At 52.1% G+C, this 12,550-nt stretch overlaps 1 protein-coding gene across 7 annotated transcripts in view; it reads left to right on the top strand.

The window, feature by feature from the left end:
- Ano10 (anoctamin 10) overlaps positions 1–9,569 on the top strand; it is a 120,743-nt gene extending 111,174 nt beyond the window's left edge. For all 7 annotated transcript variants that reach the window (XM_087561619.1, NM_001447084.1, XM_087561621.1 and 4 more), the window contains one exon: positions 8,945–9,569. In XM_087561619.1, the coding sequence (XP_087417745.1) occupies positions 8,945–9,097 (153 nt within the window). In that variant the 3' untranslated portion in view covers positions 9,098–9,569. The remainder of the gene's footprint in view (positions 1–8,944) is intronic.
- Positions 9,570–12,550: the final 2,981 nt, after the last annotated feature.

Below are 12,550 nucleotides of genomic sequence, written 5' to 3'. Positions count from 1 at the left end.
AACAGAAACATACAGAAAAGGCTAAAGATCAAGAGGCCAAGGGAGAAGAATTCTATATAGGGAGAGGAAACTCTAGAGTGACTGTGAGAGAAGCCACCAGGGAACAGCTGGCTTTGTAAGGGGAAGCTGAATACAACGGGGGGGGGGGGGGGGGAGACCACACCCTACTGAAGGAAGCCTGGGGATAGCCACCAGAGGCTGCCTGTCTGGGGCAGAGACAGAGAAGGATTCCAAGAAACACCCAGTGGGAAGTGAGTTGCCGCCTTGCCTTAGAAATAAAGATAGGCACCGGGCTCCAGCCTGTGACCCTGGTGAGGGACCAGGGGAGGCATACAAGACCCCTGGGGCCCATGCAGCCAGAACGAAACACTTAGCACTGCAGGAATGGGGTGGGGGGTTGGAGACCTCTTGTATCAAAGGTAAAGACTTTGGCTAAGAAAGAAAAACAGTCACAAGGGATGGACAACAAAGAGCACAGTTTAGGATCCTAAACCAAGCTTAAAGCCAGTGAGTAGACAGGATCTCGGAGAACCCAGAATGGACTTGTTAGAAACCAGCAGTGTGACTGGCGGCTTTCAAGCCCTGATGTGGGCAGGGGCATCACAATGCCCAGACAGGCCTTCCCGCTCAGTGGAATAGTGCATCAGGCTCAGTGCAGAGAATACCTAGTAATTTCCAGAAGAATGAGAGGTTTTAGGGCTTTGACAGCCTGGAATAGCTCTGGGTGGTTTCCATATAGTCGAAATCATGAAGTGAGCTTGCCTGGAAACAAGTCCACACTGACCTCCCAGGATTGGGGAACAACTGAGCAACATCACTAATGACCTACGCAGGCCTTTTCTGTTTTCACATCCAGCCATCCTTGGCATGGCCATTCATCATGGTCTCAAGGGTAGCTGCCTCTCGCTGCTCCAGGCACCACTTATCTATTTCCAAAGACAGAGAGGAAAGGAAACCTTAAGCACAAGTATCCAGGGTCTAGCAAGTAGTTCATTCTTGCCCTAACTATGAGGCAATTGAGAAGGCTCCTGGTGGTCTGACTGGTGGTGTAAATCCTGGGCTCTACCACCAGGGGGCAAGCCATGGACACAGGTGGCCTAGGCATCTGGAGCTGTCCTTTCAGGAGCCTGGCTGTCTGCAGCTGTTGACATGGAAGCTCGTTCAGTGGAGCCCTCAGTTGCCTGTGCACTGTAGGTGTTTGCCAGCACATTCTGTCATCAGAGTTCTGTGGAGACAAGAGAAACCTAGAAGGGACTTTTGAGAGACGGCCATCTTCTGAGGGTCTGCTGGAGGAGTACGAGCATGCAAGACTCCTCAGATCCCAGGGCAGAAAGTCTCTAGGAGATAACTAGGCCTGTTGGCACATACCTATAGCGCCAGCACTCAGGAGGTGGAGGCAGGAGGATCTCCAGTTTGAGGCCAGCCTGAACTGCAAAATAAGTCTCAAAGCGGGAGGGTGTAAGAGTGTCAGTGCTGCTGTAATGTAGGTGAATGTCAAGAGACCGGGTGTGTATAGTGTGGCCATGATAGGGCGAGTTACCTCACACAGCCGCTTTGTTGGATTGATAAGGCAGAGATTAGTCTGCAGAGGCTTTGGGAGCTAGAGATAAGGAAGCAACCCCGTGGACAGGCACACCTCTTCGTTTTTCTCAGAAGAAAAAGGATAGGCTGGAGACTGGCGGGGCACCTAGCACACAGCCCAGTGTCTCCACCATACACCATGTCTCATTTTCTGTTAGCTGAAAGCAAGTGGCTAGGTCTAACTCACAGTGGAGGATAGGAGGCTCCACAGAAGCTGGAAGCCCAGGGGCGGGGACAGGGTCATGATAGTCATGAGAATCATGAGAAATGCCTGACCCACATTCTAAAACCCAGCTATGGAGAACAGCTTTCATGTCATAATGCTCTGGCTGGTTCCCTGAGAGAACTTTGTTTAGGGCACACAGTTTTCCTGTGTCTTCCTTCAGAGGGACTTTAAGGTTTGGAATTTAGTTTGATTTGTTTTTGCTTGTTTGAGTTTTGGTTTTGTTTGCTTTGTTTTTGAGGCAGGGCCACACTATATAATCCAGGCTGGCCTCGAACTCCCTACCCTTGTGCCTTGGTTTCCCTGGTGCTCGGTGTATGGGAGTATGCACCACCCCTGACTTCACTTTTGTCTTGTTTTGTTGTTTTGTACTTTCTGGATTTTGTCAGCTTTGATACACTTTAGAAAGTGGGAGGCTGCAGGAAACCGATCATTCTTTCACTGTTGGTTTATTTCACCGTTGAGAATCACTGAGTTAGCAATGTCTTTGGGTATGTAAGGAAAGGCTTGTTTATTCTTCACTGACTCGTGTAGGGCTGAGAGGTTGTGAGTCACTTAGCTGGTTCAGGAGAATGTGGGGTGAGGCATGGGCAGCTGGCACAGCCATGTGATTTGGGACTCCTCGAATTTTGTCCGCAGCTTTTAAATGTGATACAATGCCAACAGTTAAGTTATAAAAACACATTATTAAACCCTCTGGAAGGTCTACCTAAAAGAGAATTGTAAATGGGACACCTGATTTGCAGACAGTCTGTGAGGGACCCCTGTTGTCTGTGGAATCCTCAGATGGCCGCCGTTGTACTTTTGCTTCTTAGTGTAGAAGGTTGTCCCTGAGAGCATGTGCAGTCCCCAGCGGCCCTGGCGCTCTTCCACGGAAGCTGCTGCTGGGGGAAGTGGACAACTCAGAGAGGCAAGCTTACCCAGCTGCCTGTGGAAGAAAGGGATGTGAAGAGTGACGGCAGCTGGTGTCACGGCACACGAATAAGAAGTCTCTTCCAATTCTGGACTACGGTTCAAGACTGAGAAGGCCAGCAACTAGGTGGCAGACACCCTGTCACCTTATACACCAGGAGAAGGACATAGGGCATGGCCCGTGAGAGCACTGTGTGCCTGGCCCGGGCTCAGGCACTGTTCTCAGAGAGCAGCTGGGGTCAGGGGTGCCCTGGAGCCAGGATGCAGCTGCTGGTCTCGGAGACGATCAGGAGGCCAAGAGTGGTCTGCACATGGCCCTGCCCTGAGCTGCCCCAGCTGGAGGGCAGAGAGAAAGGCACAGGAGATGCAGGAGGGACCTGGGGTACATTCCAGCTGTGTCTCTGGTGGTTGGACTCTGAGGGGCCTTCAACACTTCTCAGTGGCTGTAACTTTCTCACAGCTCCTATTAAAATACCAAGATGGGTCTGTGGGATCCTGCTTCTCTGAGGATGAGACCATCCCTGGAAGCTGGAACTCCAGGGATGTTGGCAGAAGTCCCTACTCCCGTGTGTTGTGCATATGTCTTTTGTACCTCATGAGGCTTGGGGTCTGAGTCACACTGGTGGGGTTTTGTCCCCTTTCTGACTGGGTCATGTTTTGCTGTGTGATCAGCCATCACTTGCTGCCTGCCTGGGCCACTGGGTTGTGTGTGCCAAGGACACAGGTCTGGTATCCATTCCTTTAGGAGAGGAGGATTTGAGTCCCCTCACCGTGTAGCTCTCTTCCCTCTGTCATGCCTTTGAATTGAGACTATGCAAGGAGGTACACATGTCCATGTGCTCTGCCACATGTTAATTTGGGACACTTAGTTCAAAGGGAAAGAAAAAAGGACACCCAGGATTTGGTTATTTGGGTGGCCTGTGGTTGTCTGACCCCAAAGGACTCTGAGGAACAGTTTCATTTCATTTCCTAAGGACATGTAAATTGAGTCTTCCATGGGCTTTGCTCAGTGACAGAATCATTCCACAAAATCCTGACCACATGTTCCTGAAGCATCTCATCTGTCAGATGGCTTTCAGGTCGCTGCAGGCAACACCTGCATTTTCCCAGGAGACTCCCACACTGGGTAACAACCAGCCTGCCTCCTCTTCTGTCTGCTGGTTTGGGCTCCACAGCAGAACATAGATATAGCGTTAGGAGAAGGAAGGACAGATTATTTGAAGGTGTGTTTAGTCCAACACCTATGAAATGGATCAGTCCATCTATCTGAAAAGCAACCTGGACACTGTGGCTTCTGCTTGGAAACCTTTCCCCTGCGGTCCAGTGGATCTTGACAACACTGGCCTTGATGACAACATTGGCTTAACCCAAAGTAATCTCTTTGTCAAAGAGCAGATCAAAGAGACCGCTCTTCACGTGTGGGGTGCCATCCTGGAATTTACAAAACACGGCACTGGAACAGAGAAGGAAGCCACTGCTATCAGACTTCAGTCAGGGGCATCTCTATTCTTATAATCAGTGAGAAGAGGCCAGTGAGGTTGGCATTAGGACTGTTTGGGGGAATGGTCAGACAGATTCCCTCCCACCCCACTCAGGATGGCTGTCATCAAGAAAACAACAAAAGCTGGCCAGAATTGGGGAGTGTGGCTCCCATAGTATACTTGAGGGAATGCTCAGTAGTATAGCTACTATGAAATTAGTATTAAGGTACCTTAAAAGACTGAATATAGATACCACTCCTGAACCTCAAGAAATCAGTCAGCATAGAGTGGACACACCTACACAGCCACACACATACCAGTCAGGTAATGGGATCTGATAGGAAGAGATAAAGAAAATATCACACACACACACACACACACACACACACCATTTACAGGATAGTTTAGAATTAAAAGTAGTATTAAGCAAGAACAACCAGAAGTAGAAAGAGAGATGCACATTTTTCTTGAAAGTAGAATCCAGTTTTTCAAACAATCAGGAAAATAAAACAGAGACTTCTATTTTGAGGGCTTCTGTCTGAACAGGATAGTTTAGAGTCTGGGTAGCATCTTCAAGAACTGAAGACAGATTACTACATTCAGAGGAACAGAAGCAGTGCAGTTTGGCTGCAAGAGAGCATGGGTTCCATGTGGTCAGGAGTTAGTGTTTGGGCCTGTGGGGGTTTGAATAGGTTTGGCCCCCACAGACTCATGTGCTTGAATGCTTGCCCATAGGAAGGTGTGGCCTCATTATAGTAGGTGTGGCCCTGATGTAGGAAGTGTGTCACTGTGGGGTGGACTTTGAGGCCTCCTATGCTCAAGCTCCTCCCAGTGTGGCAGTCTCCTCCTCGCTGCCTATGGATCAAGATGTAGAACTCTTATCTCTTCCTCCAGTACCAAGTCTGCCTGGACACTGCCATGCTTCCCACAACAATGATAATGGACTGACCCTCTGAACCTGTAAGCCAGCCCCAAGTCAATGTTGTCCTTAGAAGAATGGGCTTCTTTTTATGGGATCCAGAAGGAGGAGGAGCAGTTGGTATATATGGGTGGTTCTCTTTTTGATTGACAGGCTTGTATTATGCAAGCTTTTGCACAGTAAGCATGTCCTTCCCCAAGATGCATCTGGTTTTATCATATGAGCATCAATCTTATGCACAGGCATAAAATGCTAAATGGGGAGCACTTTCCCAAAAAGTGTACTCAGAGGACAGTTTGTCTTACTGCAGACACCCCAGATCAATCCAGCCCCCCCCCCCCATACTCACACACCCACTCATACACACTCGCCTCTCTTATGTCCAGGTAGGATCCTCTGAGCACATCTGCATGGAAACTGGCCACAAAGGACACTCACTGAAGGTTGCTAGGGAAGGGGAGAGGCTCTGCTGTTGCAGCCGTCCAAGGAGGCGAAATGACGGGGACGAATGTGGTCAGAGCACCGTGTGTGAAAAGCTAAAATGAAACCATTATTTAATTATATGACGGAAATGAGAAAGGATGACTAGCTTCTCACTGTGGTGAATGCAGAGACCTGGTGACGACAGCTCATCCCTGCTGTTCCTACACATAGTACTTTTGTTTATTATCCTGGCGTCACCTAATCTCACTGTGTTTGTGGCATAGGAAACACCCCTGTTTCCCTTCGGTGGGCGAAGTGGATGGGCTGTGATATCTCATGTCGAGTACTAAATTAGCCCCTGGGGTTACCCATTCCAGAAGGAATCATGGGAGTCTTCAGGATATGTTAGAAGGAGGGATAAGCCCAGACAGCTGCCCTGCCACCTCTCACAGCCACATGTGAGCCCGTAGGCATCCAGGTAACACACCTGGTGGCTGGCATGGCGAGTCTGTGACTCACTGCAAGGAAGCTGTGGTTTTGATTCCAAGTGGCCTCTTGGGAGGAACTTGCTGCTGTCTGGCCAGCCTGCAAGTCAGGAGCCAGGCACAGTGCACCCCTTCACCCACCCTCATGTCTGGTTTGGGGTGCAGAGGCTGTAAAGAGCTTCATCCCTCAAGGATGAAGCTGTCCTCTGCCTTCACACACGAGCCCATTTCGTTGCACCCCACTCCTCTAAGACAGGGGAGCCTCCAAGGCAGGGTTGTGTTGGAGGTTTAGAAGCTAGAAGACAAAGCCACCCAGTGGTAGCTGCCCCAGGGTACCCCAAGCCTTGATTAGGCCCACCATGCCTGGATGCTTCCAAAATGTGGTGACTGGATTCAGCAGCCACTTAAGTATGCTCTCCTTGTCTTTCACATCTGGATAATTCATTCCACCTCTGCTCTCTGACATGCTCTGGAAGCTGTATCTGTTGTGAGAGCCTGCTTCCCTGAGTCCTTACTCTGGCATCAGAGCCCCTCTGTCCAATAGCTTCTAGCACCTTCCTTCTGAGGATTCAGGTGGCCGAGCAACTGCTAACGAACTTGCCCGAACTTTTGCATCTGACTTTAGAAGCCTAGGTTGGGGCTGGGGCTGCAGCTGGGGCAGGGGCAGGGCTGTAGCTTAGTGGCAGAGCATTTGTCTGTCAAAGGCAAGGCCCTTCAGCATATCAACAGATCTGAAACTCATAGGCCACCCCAAATGCCATCAAGTTCTCATGGGACTGACAATGTCCCAGGGGCTCTGGATCTCCAACCACAGTGAACCTAGCACATTTTGCAACATGATTTTAGGAGACAAATGAATTGCACTGTGGTCCTTTAAGGGATGGCTGACCAGGTGCACATTTAAGAACAGCCCAGGTAGCTCTGACTAAAACCTGCACCATCTCCCAAGGCCAGCTGATGCTTAAAGGACTGATTTTGCTCCTCCTTTCCCCAGACACTCTAGGTCAGAGTTGCTAAAGAGAAACTGGAGAGCTGGTAACCTTGGGATGCCCTTCAGCTAGGACCACCCAACTCAATTAGGAATCTCCAGCAAGGGACCAGCCACAGAGGGAGGCAAAAGTCACAAAGGGGTAATCTTGACTCAGCTAACTGGGCCACTAGGCTCCACTGTTCATAGCCCTCCTCTAGGGCAAGCTCAGGTAAGACAACCTGTGTTCCTTGACCATCCCCCTACCCTGCCACAGCAGAGCAACATGGCCCTGATACCCCAGACACCACCAGAATCTTAGGACTATCCTGACCCAGGCAGGCTTCAGGAGAGCCAGCCTGGCAGATTCTGAGCTGACCTTGGGCCTAAAAGAGTGGCACTGGGGATACCTCCATGGCTATAGCAATTACAAGGTTAAATAGGGACAATGGTCACTTGGGGTGTGGTCATTCTGAGAAGAAATTCCATTTGCCTTGAGCTCCATTCCAGAAGAGTCTCCTTCCAGGAGAGCCATGGACTCCTGCGTGTCCTGTGACTGTTTGTCCTGTCATCTGCACCATGACAGCTGCATATACACAAGGAGCAGCTTGTACCTCACAGGACCCTCGGAAGCTACCCGGTTCTCTCCCTGCCTGAAAAGCAGGGTCTGCTTAGATCCAACACTTCTGCAAATCAAGTCTTCTATTTCCTGTGTTACTTGTCAGTCAGGAGATGAATGTTTATACCTGAAAGTTTCATAGTTGTTCAGGGACATCAGCTGCCAGGGTCGTGGTGAATCTGGGCTGCAGTTTCCTTGAGTTTCCTTGACTGGGGCAGTTCCACCCCAGTAGCCACAGGCCTGAAGGGCTGTCTGTGACAGACGAGGGTCTCACCTTGGGGAAGGTGCACCAGATGTTGGGACTTGTTTCCGCAGTCTACTTGACTAATTCAAACCAACTGCGCCATTCTGCTGGGGACACATAGCTGTGGGGCCCTGGGGCCATCTACCCAGTGCCCCAGGCCCTTGCACAAAAATATGCCCTGCTCTGGCCAACTGGTCACCCCATTCTACCTCCTCCTCCTCCATTAAAAGCTACCCTGGCTCCATGTAGAATGTAGAATAGGGCTAGACTCCACAGCCGTCCCTGAGTCACGTGAAGGAAAATGGAGCTGGCTATGAGGCACAGTAGGCTGAGATGCATTACACCTCAGATCTGTCAGAGCAGAGATGGGCTCCCTTCATGGCCTCGGGAGGGGCCTTTCTGCCTGTGTGACCCGTGGGCCCTGAGGGCATAGCCTGGTATGTGCAGCCTGGTCCTGTTTGCTTTTCATAGGTGAACAGCCATTGTTGCAAACCTCTGCTCTAAGTCTCATTCCAGACTATGTATTCAGAGGGAGCCATGCTCTCTGGTGGCACTGGAAGACATGGCTGCGATCTGCAGTACTGGGGGAGGGAGGAACACTTGAATCTTCTCCAACTCTTCTCAGCTGGGTCCCACGGCGTTCCCCTGGGAGGATACGGGCTCTACGGAGGGTGGCACAATGCCTCTGGGGCAGCAATTGAGGAAGGCAGCAGACACATCTCTGCACAGCTGGGGTGCCTAGGTTCACAAGGCCAAATTTTCCAGTCACTCGTCTCCTGGGGCATCATAAAGACTTGGTCTTACTTTGGTGCCCTGACTTTGCTGGGGTCCTGCCCTCCTACTCCATCCAGGGAAAAGCCAGAGGCTCGTCAGGCCCCAGTGTTCTGGGTTCACAGCAGCATCTCTACCTGTAATAATCATTCTCTCCAAGCAGGTAAGGAACCCAGGAAGGAAGCTTTGGGCAGTGGCCTAGGGAATCTCCTTCCTGGGGTCCCGTCCTCTGCCCAGTGTCTGCAGAACAGTGCCTCTGCTGAGCCAGTACCAGCGCAGATTCTCGGGGTTCACCTGGCATTCTGTGTTCCCTCAACAGCAAATGAAGCTGGTGGCAGAAAGCCTGAAGGAGGAGTCCCAGGAAGAAGAGAAGGAAGCCGCCGCATGCCGCATGCCGGCCACCCTGCCCCAGCCTGAGCTGAGGAACAACTGCATCACACCTGGACAGGGAGGGGACGCCAGCCTGAGCTGAGCCCGGAAGGACGCTGGGCTGTGTGAAGTGGCTGAGAAGCAGCAGGCACACCAAGGTCCAGCTCTGTGGGAGAAGAGGCTGGGCTCTCGGTATCTCTCTCCCTGGTGCCCTCTCACCTGGACCCCCAGGGCCCCACACCCCTCCCCCAGCATCACTGCGCAGAGCCTCTGCCGCCCTTGAACTTGTCCCTTCAGAGTCACCAGCTTTCCACATGGCATTCACAGTAGGTGCCAGTCACTTCCAACCCCAGGGGCCCCATGGGGTGGTGGCTCAGCGTCTGTGCCCATTATACCCGTGACGGGAGCCATGCTGAGGCAGCAGTAGCAGTGGTTGGGGGCGGAGTGGGGAGACACCTGAATCTCCTTCTTGGTTCTGTATGGCGGTGTGTTGACACTTTGTAACTGGTGTTGTCACTTTGTAACTGGTGTTGACACTTTGTAACTGAGCTATTAAAGGCAGCCATCCGCTCTGACTCCTGCTTCTCCCTGACTTGGCAAATGCTTCAGCCCCACCCCAACCCCCATGAGGTGGTGACATGCGCAGCAATGAGATGGGGATCAGGAGTGAAGTGAACCCCAAAGCTCACAGTCAGGCCCAGGTTCTTGGTGGACGCTGATGCTGCTGCCACCTCAGGGAGCCCAGTATGGGCCGGAACCTGCAGCAGAGTGGGGTACGGCGGCCAGAGGTGCTGTCTGCCTCCCCAGCTGATTTGCAGGTGTGACAGCTCGCCTAGGAAGCCAGCTCTATAACGATGGGAGCTGACGCCCTTGCTGGACCCTGTAAGCTATCCCAACACTGTTTAGATGGCAGGCTCCATGTTCACTCCCCAGCAGGAGGCTGGGGAGCCCACTCACTCCACACAGCTCAGTGCTCCGCTCCTGTTGCCCCATTTGACCCAGAGAAGAGGCAGCAGCTGGCTCAGTACCATTTGTTTTTGGACGCTCCGACTTGAACTTTGTCCTCACCCTTACTTGGTAGGACACACTTCAAGGCATGATTGTGCAATGTTTGTTGGTTTCCTGATGGGACTTTCTAGATCAGACTTGTGTTTTAAAAAGCCAGTAAAGGGGGGTTGGGGATTTAGCTCAGTGGTAGAGCGCTTGCCTAGGAAGCGCAAGGCCCTGGGTTCGATCCCCAGCTCCGAAAAAAAGAACCAAAAAAAAAAAAAAAAAAAAAAAGAGCCAGTAAAGGGGCAGCCAACAAAGAAGCCCTTAGACCCCACAGTCTCCTTAACCCAGGAATTCAAATGGGACCCTTGGCCCCGCCTCTTGGGCTCCACAGAGCCTGACCTAGGGGACAGTCACAGGAACATAGCAGGGTGTGATCAGCGAGACCCCTGGGTACCCAGTCTGAATCATCGGCCCATCTGCCCACGAGTGGTCCCAGCTGCTGTCTTTCTAAGTGGATGGACCCCGCCCTGTGCAAACTCAGCGGGCTTCCCTGAACTCATGACTGCTGTTTCCACATGCCCCACTTCCGACACCAGAGAAAACAGGGTCCTCCCCTGGGCCTGTGCCCACAGGAGAAGATGGCTATGGGGATGGAACGCACCCGGTGTTGGTTGGATTCTTCTGAGAAGGCTGGAACTGTGCCCCTGTGTTTGCGTTCCCAGGACTCAGAGCAGATAGAGTGCAGTACACAACAGCCATTCGAGGTGTGGTGTGGGCGACAGCAGATGTCAGCACCTTGTCACTGTACCAAGGCAGGCATCTGAGGAGGCGCTATCCCACCCTGTGCCCTGTACCTGCCCCACCAGGCCCATTCCTTCATGTGTTCACCCACTTCACCTTATTCCTTATAATGTCCTGGTCGCTGTTAGCTTCCTCATCACTGGTCTCACCTCAGCCCTTAAATACCAGCCAAGACATTACCCTGTGAGCCTGAGGCCCCTACTAAGGTCTCCAACTGCCACCTCAGCCCTCACGATGACTGACACCCAAGAGGATCTGTCCCATCTGCTGTTCTCCCCAACCCTCTGCTTTTGGTTTCTTGCCCGCCCCAGTTGCCAAGAGTTGGTCCCCAGCTCCATTAACAGGCCCAGTCAACATGTCAGTCCCCACCTGGCTGGGAGAAAGAGTACCAGGGGTCAATACCCAAGACAGTGGAACTGTGGTCAGGTAGGGGCAGGCCTGTGAAGCCAAAAGTTCAGCCCATTGCACAGAGCAGGGGCCCAAGGAGGAAAAGGGCAGGTGCACCCTGGGAAATGACGGGGAACTCCACACCTGGTGTTCTAGCCATACAGATGCTTCACAGAAGTTACTGAGAGGTACACCGTGTAGGCCAGTCAAGAGCCCCAGGCATAAGGGAGGGAAATGTCAGTTGAATCTCACACACAAGCCTGTCCCAGCCAGATGTGACATAAAGCAGCCAAGTCTGGATGCAGCCAGGAGATATGTGCCTAGGGACAGCTACTTCAGTGTCCAAGTAGGTTCCAGCAGATGCCAGGGCTGTAACCGGGGACCCAGGCTCTGGATTCTAGATACAGGCACTGACCCAGAGGCTGTGAAGCCAGGGCCTCACTTTGCCTCACTAAGGACTAGTTTGCCCCACCACATGCAATTCAAACTTGTTTCTCTCAAGTGTAAGACCCAACTGTCAACGAGTCTCACAGGTCTCAGCAGAAATGGATGGTACTGGGGTTGGCTCCAAGCCAAGTCACTTTGAAGTCAAACTCCTGTAGCCTGACACGAATGGTCAGATCTGTTTCTGAGCCAGACTCACCTGGGCACCTCCCACCACACCTCTCACTGGAGCTCTTTCTGCTTCATGTTTCAGGGTTTCAAACGAGAGTGCCCATGGTGGTCCTGGGACAGACTAGACCTGGGCTGGTGGCCCTGGGTATCAGGTGGGATGTCTCCCCTACCACCCTTGTTTGTATCTGTCTGCTGCATGCCGTTAACCCCCTCCTAGCAGCTCAAACGTCTCAGAACTTTGATGTGATAAGACCACTGTTGAAAGAAACCCAACCAGGCTGTGAGGCAGAAAGTCAGGCTTCATACCGCCCTTCTCTCTCACTCGGTTCATTGGATGGACAAGGAAGCAGGTGTTCAGAACTTGAGTGGCTCGCCCTTTGCTAGCTACCGGGACTGTGTTCACTGTCTATAGCACTCCATCTCAGATCCCCTTCCCAATATCTAACACCCTGTTCTCAGCTTTAACCCCCAAAGCTCTTGCCTCCTTCCATTGGGGAAACAAGCATCTAGGGCAAAGGTGAAAGGTCACAAGGTGAGGGCCAGAATAGTCCCTACACGAACCCCGTGGCCCTTCCCCATGGGGCCATGCCTGATGCAGAGCTCCCATCAATGGACTCATGATGTGGACCCTGGGGAACTCCATGCCTGCCTTCATGCTCCGCCCAAGGGTGGCCTGAGAAGAGGACCTGACAATCTGGAGCCCTCTGCCAGGGCAGCCATGTCTGTGGATTCCCTGCCTTCGGTTTGGGAAGACACTTCT

The sequence above is a fragment of the Rattus norvegicus genome, chromosome 8, assembly GCF_021556685.1.
Source record: "Rattus norvegicus strain SHRSP/BbbUtx chromosome 8, alternate assembly SHRSP_T2T, whole genome shotgun sequence".
NCBI classification, from domain to species: Eukaryota; Metazoa; Chordata; class Mammalia; order Rodentia; family Muridae; genus Rattus; species Rattus norvegicus.
Note: the sequence above shows the minus strand (reverse complement) of the source record. Positions and strands in the feature narration are given on the sequence as shown.